Consider the following 11,722-nt stretch of genomic DNA (forward strand, 5'->3'; position numbering starts at 1 on the left):
AAGAACCAGCATCAGTTTTAATTCACACATAATATATACACATACAAGCAAAATCTAATCCTAGTCCATTTGCTTTTTATTTAATCACTAAGTCTTTCCTTCAAAAACTGAACTGTATTTTAAGACTTAATTATGAACATTAATGGGAAAATTCTTCACCATTACCTGATGTTCCTATCAGAGGTTTCATAATAAAGCCACATTTTGGAGGATCAACTGTATTTGCATACTGTATATAAAATATAAATATACACAATATTTACACCACCATCACAAAGCAATTGTTCTCATAAACACAAATTTCTTGACCTCCATATCCGCTCAACTTGTTATGACTGCACTGTTACAGAACACAGTGGCTTTTCTAGAGGTTTCCATTAAGATATTTCAACAATAAATAATAAACAAAAATAAAGAATGAAAGAAAAAATGTACAGCAGAAATAAGTTTAAGGACCATTTTACAGACTATTTGTGCAAAACTGAATTGATATATTTGCTTAAGCCTGAGACAGTCCTCAGACTTACCATTTTGTTTGCTTCTTGTCTGAACATGTTAGTTAATAAATAACCAATAACTGTAAAGAGAACATCCATAATGCATACAAAGAGGTAAAACAAACTGATACAGATGACACTGTAAAAATCTGCACAGCTTTGCTTAAGCAATGCTCTGTGATATCTAACATCCACTTTCCAGCTTTGTTGTTGGGAAAAAAATCTTTAATTTGTATCAAATCATCAATTCATTTCAATGAGATCTCTGACAATCCCAATCACCTTTGGTACTTTTGCATAGTTTCTAAAACAATGACAAACATCAGGACTTATTAATAATATAGTAATTACATAGAATATAAAAATACAACATAAGAAACAGAAGGAAAATAATAAAAAAAAAGTCAAAGTTATTAAACAGATATTAACATAAATTATCAAGTACCTTCTGATTTACCCTCTGCAATTGCATCCCAAGACTTGTGTATATTCTTCCAGATATGTATGACGATGAATGGCAAATTTCAATAGCCTTCCAAGTGAGAAAATAATGCAAGTTCTTCAGGGTGTAATTAAAGAGCATTTTCACAGATTTTCACTTAATCATCACAAGGATTTCTAATGTTTAAGTGATAATAACAATAATAATACATGAAAATTCAACAGAACAATAATGATGATGATAGAGCATAGACACTGAAAAATGTAGATAATGAAGAGTACAGAAATTAAGACCCTTTTATATATATTTAAAGTTAAGTGAACATAAACACATTCTTTTCAAACAAATAGCCTGACCATAACTCCTCTTTAATGAAAGTCAAACATACAATTTTACAGAATAAAAAAAAAAAAGATAAAAATCATTTTTTAAACATATATATAAAACTTCTCAAAATACAAAAATCATAAAAAAAATTTAATCATGAAACAAAACACAATCAACACTGCATTTATTAAATCCTTTGCTTTGCATTTGCTTTGAAAAAATAAGTAAATAATAATATATAAGAATGAATGACAAAAATAAATTAAACAAATAGTCTACAATGTGGTCTACACTTGAATCTAAATTTAGTTACAGTCCTCCTCATTATATCACAAAAAAAATGTGTATATGACATATTGATTCCTTACAATATTGTACTGTTTCACATTTAGTTCTCGTAAAATAAAAAGTGATGAGCAGATCTATCTACTGTGTCCGTTCACCCTGAGGCTAGGCTGGGTCGTCAAGCCCTTCTCCATGTTGGTCATTGAGTCCAGGAACTGGGTCAGGAGCTTCACCAGGGAGTGCCTCTTAAATCGGCTTGCCTCATTCACCACTTCCTTCACGACCTTTAGCCGTGACTCGTAGGAACCTTGTAAGGTGTTGAGCTGGTTGAAGAGTCTTCTGAAATCTGGGGGGTGGGGTTGTTTTCTTTTAATATCTTGTTTACCAGATAATATTGTCTGTCTGTGCATTTTTACACACAGATATTAACCTATAAACCAAAGCCATTTACTTCTCATATTTTCATCCTCAATCCTTTTTTTTTCTTTATTCATTTTTACATGTTCAGAAAATACCTTACCTCTGCCAGGTTTCTTAACTTCTTTGAAGCAAGCCATTCTAAGCTCCTTATTATACACTTTTGTGGCTTGTGTGTCTACTGGGTAATATGGAGATGTTCCTCTCTTTGGTTCAGTGTTATTCACAGGTCCATTCTTCTCTAAACCATCTTCGTAGATCGTTTCTGGGGGTGGAGTGAGACTGGGTGCTGGGGGGGGTAGGTCAAAGTCATAAGCTTCAGATCCTACATCTTCATCCCTCATTGTTGGGGGTGGAGGTGTTACATCTGAAAATTAGTAAATAAGTGAATTTTAATCTACATAACCATTAAGAGGAAAAATATTTCCAGAGAACACCTGACTAGGTTCTTATGAACTACTTAGATTTTGTGCTGTATTGGCAAAACAGGTATGAACCTAAGAAATGTTTTTCTCTTGTAAAAGATAAGGACTACTAAGTCCACTTCAATCAACACTAAATTCTGATAATAACACTTAGAAAAGCAATCATAATAAATAACTACTAACCTCCATTCAACATATGGTGAAAGTCTGTGGGAGGTGTAATGGCTCTCTCATCAGAGAGGGAAGGCGAAGCAGGTGAGCCAGGAGGCGAGACACTCATGATGCCCGGGGAATACCCTGGAGTCGGAGTGCCAACGTAGCCTGTGGGCTGGAAAACTGGGGGAGTGTCAGGGCGGTCAGGTCTCGCCAGTGTAGACGCATCCAACCGCAAATCTGGCCGTTCCTCCACTCTACTGGGCGTTGAGGACCCAGGTGGACTAGGAGTTGGACTAGGGTTGCCAACTAGAGAGGGGACAGGGCTGGGAATGGGGCTAGTACTTGGGGATGGGTTCGGCGTAGAGATGGGCGATGGGGGAGGAGTGGGACTCGGGCAGGGGCTTCCACATGGGCTCGAGTTCGGACTAGGACTAGGGCTGGGGCACGGGCTGGCATTCGGACTTAAACTGGGGTTGGGGCTTGAGCTTGGACTTTTGTTGATCCTGTGGATGGTGAAGTCCATGGGCAGAGGGCCACGCCGACGCTTGTTGGGCCTGCCCGAGGGGGACTGGGTCTCCGCTGGACGCTTAGATCCCCGGCTGCCACCTCCTGCACTTCCACTTGACCCCATGAGGTCTACATCAGCTTCATCAACCATCATGGACATCTTCTGCAAAATGGAAGATCATGTAAGTAATTTTTCATAGCAAATAGAAAATGTTAAACTTTCTTTAAATCTTTTCTTTCTATTTTACTTCAATTGACCAGTTTTATCATACATTTTACTCACAATGTGGCAGGAAACAATAATTGTTTCAATGTTGAGCACAAGAATAATTGCAACTTCTATAAAATGAAAAATTTACACCCCCAAAAGGAAGCAAAAATTCACTATTGCAGCAAAAAACAAACCTTGTCAATTTTGAATGGATTTCCAAACATGTGTTGCCTCACTGGGGTTGATTCTATTTCACGGAGAGGTGGAGTCATCTTCTTTAGATAATCCTGAAATATAAACATAATTTGAGGAATAAATAAACTTTATAATGGACAATGATACCTCTTTAGATCTATTCTATTCACAATCTACAAAATTAAGCCTTTTCTATTTAAAATGAAACTGCTCTCTCAACGAAATACACATCAAGCCTCCTTATAAACTTACCTGATAATTACCCATCTGACTGATGGGCCGACAATGTAACTGGTCCACATCACGGTCTGTTAAGAGGTGTGGTAATGAAGACTGTAATAAAGAAAAAAAAAGTAATGTTAACATCAGACTTTTCTCTTAATCCATTACTCTTTACCCATTCACGTTGGATGGCATGATATCATGTCACCTGCATATTTCCCTCATGACTGATGATGTCATAGCACATGGTGGTCTCTCCCTGTATATACAAATTTTACAGTTACATTTGTTTATAAACATTGAAGTTACATTTGTATATATACATTTTTCTTGAAGTCCAAAACCTCCCCTTATCACTCTCATAGAATCGGGCAGATAAAAAGCAATGAGAGGTGCAGCACAACAGCATGCCAGGAGAGATCTCTTGGATTGAAGTTGCATTCACTTGTTGTCTTCTCAGCAGAATTGGCATTAGGCAAATATATGCCACATATCAAATAGTATGATTATTATTTTTTAACCTAACATATGGTTACGTATGTCACTTCCTCTAGATGGCCACATATTCAAGCATAATTGATTGCAAGGATGTTGGCACAAATAAAAATGCATAACACACTCGCAAATCTCTCTTCTCTGTCTTATTCCACCTATCTAATTTTTCTAATCAAGAAAGATGACCACAAGAACAAGCAATCTGGCCAACAACATCATAAAAAAACAAAACTGGTCATCTGAAAAAGGGTCTCTCACCTGCAGGAAATTAGCCCTCATGCGAGTCAATTGGTCGAGCAGGGAAATTCTAGGAATGTCAAAGGGGTTTCTGTACATCTGAGGACTCACTTCCCCCTCACGGACTGCCAGCACAAAGTTGGAGTATTCTGTCACTTGATCACGTAGGTGAGACAGCTTATCTGGGATAAAAATATAATATTATGCATTGCTTCTTTAAAATAACTGTCAAATTATAATCTGCTGACTTATAAATTAAAAAAAGAGCAACATGAAAATCTATGGCAAATGAAAGGAATAATCATACTGTGAGTACAGAGACAAAAAGGTATTACCTTGGAGTGTATGGTTTGAAGTAAGGTGTCTACACAATGGTCTCCGAGGCTGCACTCTAATGCTTTCATGAACTACGCAGCTTGTTTGGGCTAACCGTTTCTCAACCTGGAAATTGTATGCAAGTAACTTTAAATTCAAATATAACTATTTCCCCAATGACACAGAGTGGTATGTATATATGCCATGGCATGGATCAGAATGCTGGGAAGCTCTATCTATGACACCTCACAAATTAGATCAGCAGTAAGTAAGTAATCAGTAAGCATATTCCAGCATAAGTCTTTCCTGAAGGCTGTGCCATAGTTACACATTCAGAAGTTAATAGAAAAAGTTTTCATCAGGCATAACTGTGAAATTTAATTCTGCAATGAAAGGGTATCTAATATGTTTCCCTCCAATTTGATCTAGGGTGACTTGGAATGTTACAAAGTGTATCAGATTTTGCACCATATGAAATTAATCAATTAATCAATTAATTTCACAAAGTTAGTTCTCAAACCCTCACTGTATGTGTATAGGCAATTTCACTGTCTATCTGTGGGTACAATCAGTTACCTCTTGCTTGTCCCTGATGGGTTAAGGCAGTCAGCCTTTGCCAGAACAAATGTTATGTAGCATATGACATTTTCAGTAAGAATAAAGGATAGCAAACTAACAAAAAAAAATATATATAATGTAAATGCAAACAGTCATTTTTGCACACACATACTCTTTCCTCTAAAATTATATATTGATCACATACCTCAAGGCATATTCGTTCATACTCAAGCTTGGCCTGGTTTTTTAATCTCTTCAAGTGGTTGGTGACTTGAAAACTGAGTGAGTTGTCAAGGTTGTCTGGTACCAGGTTTGGCGCACCCATCCGACCAAGGGCTCGTTTCAAGGGCTGTGAAGGGAGAAAATAAAAAATAGTGAGAAAAAAGGATGATTGACAAATATATGGCTCAAATTTTTCTTTCAACTAAAATAACTTTAGAAGCACCACAACTTAAAAAGAAAAAAGAAAAGAAAAAAACCATGTATCTCTATAAAATGCATTCCACCCAAAGAAAAGAAAATACATAAAACACCATTTTAAAAACTTACATTAGCATAGTACGGGGGCATAGTTCTGAGATAATTGTCAAACTGTATCCTCCATTCTTTGGTGGGTTTGAGGCGGTGTGTCTTGAAAAGGTCATCGAGGAGTGGCAGAAGGACTGGGTAGTTGTACGGCATTACAAAAAGGTTCACAGTTTGCAAAGTTGTACTGGCTTTGAGGTAACCAAAGGGATGTCCTACATCACTATTCTTACTGCTATTAGGTATGTAAACCTGAAAAGAGATAAACAATTTTTTACAAACATTTTTTTGGCTAAGATGACCATGTCCCTAGCATAACTTTCCAACAAATATACATTTTTTTCTTAAATATAAAAAATCCTAATCTTGATCAATCAAGGTTATAGATCTATTCACATTCTTATTTCAGTATGAACAAACCAACTGAAACTTACCTGCCAACAAACTGTTGGCTGCTTTCTCGAAAGGATGTACTGTGTGAGAGGTGAGGGTTCAAGCTCATACTTGTCAAATGGGAGGTTATCAATAACCATGGGTTCCTGACTGGTGCATGTGAATTTCACATTTGGATGTGCACTTCTTGCAGGCTGAAAGAAATCAATTTCGAAATCTTATAATATAGGATTAAAAAGACAATTATTTCATTTTAAATTTTTCATAAATGAATGGGTGATATTTAAATAGTATCTGTACATGAAAACTGTTAATATCAATTTTATAATCAAATCAATAATTTTTGTTGCATATCAATAATTCATACAGATAAAATTAATGTTGATAACAATATCAATAAAAAGTATATCGGTGGCAATTAACCCATTGCAGACAGGTGTCAAGACATACATGACATGAGTTTTGGCCATGACGGAAGACATGACATACACGATGAGCGAGTCTCTGGCCAGACGACAGACATCATGACGTACATATGAGAGCGTCGCATGCTATGTTTTTTATCATTACATGATCAGTATTTCAGTATTGTCCCTAATGATGGTAATTATAATTATCATTACCATGATTACTCTACTTGCCACTAGTTACCAACATATAAACTTACAAACAAAGTTGGCAATAAAATCTATCATAGAAATAAATTATACTATTAGCCTCCAATTACTTATAGCAATGCCAAACATAAATGACACTAAAATTTTTCAAAGAAAAATTATGTTCATAGATAGTGCCAAGGGTCTATTGGACATGTAATGACCTGTTTTGGTAAGGGCATGTGGAGGGCAAATTGTGTGACCTGATTGGTCAAAATTTTGCATAATTAACCCATTCACGCCGGGGTCGTTCCGACTTTGCACAGTCGCAATACCGGGGTTCTCGAACGCATAAGCCTAATGCCTCAAGATTCTCGGACACAAGCCGCGAGCCTGGGCTGCCCGCTCGCTCAACCCGAACACGTGGCTTGCCCTCATAGCTCGTCCCGGGCGTCTGACGCATAAACCACAATACGTGTCATCACGTCAACCGGCTCCAATGGGTTAAGAGAAATTTGAGCCAGTAAATCATTCCCTGAGCAACACTCGCAACAGTTCCCAAGCAATACCGACTCAGAGTTAGACTTTACCTCCTAGCTGGAGACATCAATCGAGTTCGATGAGCAGCTCTCCAACAAGGAGCTACAGGCCTGGGAACAGAACACCCTTGGACAATCAGGGTTCGTGTGGCAAGGGAGGGAGAACATTCCAAAGCAGTTATGGTTCGTGGCTCCTCCTGGGGTCATGGCTAACCTTGACAAAAGAATCCTCATCCTTTGCAATCTACTCCAACTTGTGAAACTTGTGTCCAGTGATTGATATACTCTCTCAGCAGCTCTTGATGGTTTACTTTCCTCCGCAGAGGCTCTAGCATCGTCTTCAACCAGTCAAAGCGTGCCCAATATTGAGTGAAGCCATATAAGCTGTGATGGCAGCATGGAGGGCTAAACGAGTGCGTTCTGAATCTATGCAGGTCAAGACAAGAGTGAAGTCCCAAATTCGATGAAGGTTGTTGTTTACCTGATGGATGCCGCTAATGAATTTGGAAAAATATATGAGTTTATACCAACAACTGGTATACTTCTCCAACCCTCTTCCACAATCTGCAGTCGGCATACCACAGCACACAGACAGATATGTTGTGCTTGCAGTGGTGCAAAAAAAAGCTTATCATGATGCTGTATACTGTTCACACTTCCAGATTAGTTGTCATTACATCTCACATTGGGTTCAGTGTACAAAAAAAAGGGTTCAATGTACAAAAAACAAAACATTCTTTGAAAAATTTTAGAGCCATTTATATTTGGCATTGCTATAAGTTATAAGTTATAAGTTTGACTATAACTTTGGGATGAAGGGGGTCCCCCTGTGTGACCAGCTAGCTCAGTCCTACCCAAACATTCAGAAATCCATCGGGTGGATCTACCTCTTTGATAAGACTGTGGTCAACACATTATGTATGCACAAAGCACTTGAGAGGAAGTTGACTCATTACATAGTTGAGTTGCCAGGGAGGCAATACAGGCACTGCAGGCAGAGCAGTAAGAATGGGAAGAGGAAGTCCCTTGCAGGTGTTTTCAACTGTGGCACTCGCAGCTGTAACTTGTGGTGAGTTTCCTCTTCCCACCATACCATGTATATATCTATAAATGTATATATGTATATATGTTTATATGTATATATGTATATATGTTTATATGTATATATGTATATATGTATATATGTATATATGTATATATGAAATGTAAATATGTAAATGTGTAAATATATACATATATATATATATATATATTTACATATTTCTGTACATGAGCTGATGGAAAACTTGAAGAAAATAGTTTTTTGTCCTCTCATAAAACTCTACTACTTCTACTAAACTGGGCTGACAGAATATAACAAGCTGATTTGGACTCCATACCACAATCTTAATTGATCACAACATTGCTAAAGCCTGTCAGTCATATGGTTTATAGGAGACTAGAAAAATGGCAAAATACTAAAAAAAAAATTACCTACACATAAATGGTTCTAGTGGAAGTTGGAAGAGAGCATGAAAGGTGGTGACTTGCTTAGAAATAAGCCCCTTTCGGCAGGCCACACACCGCTCAATCCACCCCATATGGTGAGCCACACACGGAAAATACTCCCCGTCCACAATGGGTTAAAACAATACTTAACTAACAAATAACATCAGCTAAAAAATCCTTTTCCAAAACCAAGCAGGAAACTAGTTAGCATCACAAGAGAAAATATGTATTAAAAAAAATAAAAATAAATAAAAAAATGTATATAAAAACAAATCTCAACCAGAGCATTCTTACAAGCGCAAGTGTGTTTATATCAGGCCAAAAGGATTCTGGGATAGGCCAAAAACCTGAAGGACTCCCTCTCTGGGCGGGTCTCGGCACATAGATCATCTTGCGGCAGTTGTGCCAGGCATTGCTGGGGGCCGTTGGGGGAAGGGGCATGGAGTTAGGGGTGTGTGGCCTGCCCCCGTTCTGGAGCATGTGGCCCAGCATGCCCCCTCCTCCTCCCCCACCCAACCCTCTCTCTCCATTGCCTCCACCATTGGTATCTGCATTGTTCTGCTGGTTCTCCTTGTCCACCTCAATCACATCAGGCGCCTCCTTCCCTGCAGGAGAAATGGTATTCAGGAAAATGCATTACCAATTACACTGGAATGGCACTAGTGGCAGTCTAATGGAAAGGAAACATGGGGAAAAAGAGAGAGAGAGAAGGGGAAGAAACAAACAAAAATAAATTTTGTTAACAGGAGGGAGAAGTTCTTAATCATATATACATTTATAATATAATAAAATCTATCATAAGTCATTTGTCCAAGTTTATATCAAGAGAGAAGACCATTTACCATCAGAATTGATAGGAGGAGGATCAGGGCCAATTTTTTCAAAATTTATGACAACCCCACTTTGTACTTTTTGTACTAAGCTGTCAATGCATTGTTGGAACATCCGATGAGAACGGACTGCATATGAACGTCCTGTCATAAAGGAAAAAAAAAAATTAACAACACAATACAAGACATTAAATCTGACTGACATTGCCTAAACCACTATAGCATCCTAATGGTCATCTATATGTTTCTTACACCCATAATAAATTAAATGATATTAATAATAGAGTAATTACTAAAAATGTAAATCAGTCAAAAAGTTATAAGACAAAATTAATACATATACAATACTAAACAAACTGTACATCATTCTAGACTGTAACATAATATAAAACTTTATTAAAACTGAAAAAACAAGATTTTAACCCATTAGCAGTGGGTGGCATGATTTGCTGCAAAAGCAGAGTCGGTCATAGACGCGGATGGCACCATGCCAGACAATGGAAATCAGCCATCCTACTGCACAAATATTTTATTAAAACTGCGACCAATGGGTTAAAGCAAAACTCAATAAAAAAATAATAAAAAATGAGAATAAAATTCTGAGCCTCCACCTAAACAACTCACCTCCTGTCTGCTCACAGAGCTTGTCAAGGGGGGAGTTGTCACTTGGGACGAGCCCCATGGGATCAGGGGCCGGGGTCCCACTGAGCCGCAGCACCAGCCCAAATAACCGCTGGTCCCATCGGAAGATCTCCTTGGTTAGCTCTGCACCAGGTATTGGATTTACCTTCGGCAGGGGGAATATCTAAGGAGGAAGGGATAGAGAAATTCACAAGGGTAAAAAGAGGAATGCACAATGTCATCGCATTTTACAACTTGCACCACACCTGATTTATGACACATGAAGAGAGGGTAATTAAATTTATCTCTGTAACCCAATAACAATGGTCTTAGCTCCCATTGGTCTAAATGCCATGTTATCTCAAACAAATAGGCCTAAAGCCTTGGGCTATTCTCCTGCTCTGGACACGGCTGACCGTTGTGCACGCACTCACCCAATGTGCATACAAAAAGCCATGACATGATATCACAACCCTGGAAGCAAGTGCTGCCACCATATCATGTAATATCATGTCAGCTGGCATTAATGGGTTAATCTAAATTAAATAAATAGATAAAAAGTAAGGGAGGGGAAAGGGAAGGGGAAGGGGAAAGGGAAGGGGAACAGGAACGGGAAGAGAAAGATAAAGAGGAAGAAGGGGATATGAAAGGGGAAGGGGAAGGGGAAGGGGAAGGGAAAAGGGAATAGGAAAAGGAAAGGGGAAGGGGAAGGGGAAGGGGAAGGGGAAGGGGAAGGGGAAGGGGAAGGGGAAGGGAAAGCCGAAGGAGGAGGAGAAAAGGGAAGGGGAAGGGAAAGGGGAAGAGGAGGAGAAAGGAGAAAGGGAAAGGGAAGGGGAAGGGGAAGGGAAGAGGAAGGAGAAAGGAAGAGAAGGAAGAGGAGAAAGGGAAGGGGAAGGGAAAGGGAAGAGAGGAAAAGGAAAGGGAAAGGGAAAGGAAGGGACAGGAAAGCAAAGAGAGAAAGAAAAGGAAATGGAGGAAGAGGAAGAGAAAGCAGAAAAGGAAGAGGAAGAGGAAAAGGAAGTAGGAGTAAGAGGAATAAAATGGAAACAAAAACATAGACCAAGAGGTGAAGAGGAGAAAAGGGAGAAGTCAAAAAACACAAACAACTCAGGGGGGTAATTGACCAAAGACAGTTATCCAAACACAAAAGAGCCATAACAAAAAATACAGCCTTGTGCTTACATCATCCTGAACTCCTTGCTGTGACGTCAGTTTTCCTCCATCCGTAATGATTATGATTACTGAAGGCTCGAGGAAAAAAGGGCTTCGTCCTGTCCCATATGTGTCAATACCTGCAAGAATGATTGTTGTAAAACTGTATATCCAGTACATTTTTATATCTCACACAACACTCCTTAAACAATATCTAAGAGGAAACACAAACAAATAATCAAATAATAATAATAATAGTAATAATAATAATAATAATAATAATAATAAT

General features: G+C 38.2%; 1 protein-coding gene across 1 annotated transcript in view; it reads right to left on the reverse strand.

Moving 5' to 3' along the window:
* Positions 1-202: 202 nt before the first annotated feature.
* IntS6 (integrator complex subunit 6) overlaps positions 203-11,722 on the reverse strand; it is a 25,494-nt gene continuing 13,974 nt past the window's right edge. The window contains exons 4-17 of the mRNA XM_086540989.1: positions 11,464-11,573; positions 10,285-10,465; positions 9,673-9,804; positions 9,125-9,435; positions 6,249-6,401; positions 5,839-6,066; positions 5,495-5,638; positions 4,752-4,857; positions 4,438-4,598; positions 3,715-3,795; positions 3,462-3,554; positions 2,577-3,219; positions 2,072-2,335; positions 203-1,897 (exon numbers count right to left, since the gene is read on the reverse strand). Of these exons, the coding sequence (XP_086397115.1) occupies positions 1,689-1,897; positions 2,072-2,335; positions 2,577-3,219; positions 3,462-3,554; positions 3,715-3,795; positions 4,438-4,598; positions 4,752-4,857; positions 5,495-5,638; positions 5,839-6,066; positions 6,249-6,401; positions 9,125-9,435; positions 9,673-9,804; positions 10,285-10,465; positions 11,464-11,573 (2,816 nt within the window). The 3' untranslated portion in view covers positions 203-1,688. The remainder of the gene's footprint in view (positions 1,898-2,071; positions 2,336-2,576; positions 3,220-3,461; positions 3,555-3,714; positions 3,796-4,437; positions 4,599-4,751; positions 4,858-5,494; positions 5,639-5,838; positions 6,067-6,248; positions 6,402-9,124; positions 9,436-9,672; positions 9,805-10,284; positions 10,466-11,463; positions 11,574-11,722) is intronic.

Source organism: Penaeus japonicus, unplaced genomic scaffold (assembly GCF_977035675.1).
Source record: "Penaeus japonicus unplaced genomic scaffold, GWHDUDI00000001_assembly GWHDUDI00000010, whole genome shotgun sequence".
Taxonomy (NCBI): domain Eukaryota; kingdom Metazoa; phylum Arthropoda; class Malacostraca; order Decapoda; family Penaeidae; genus Penaeus; species Penaeus japonicus.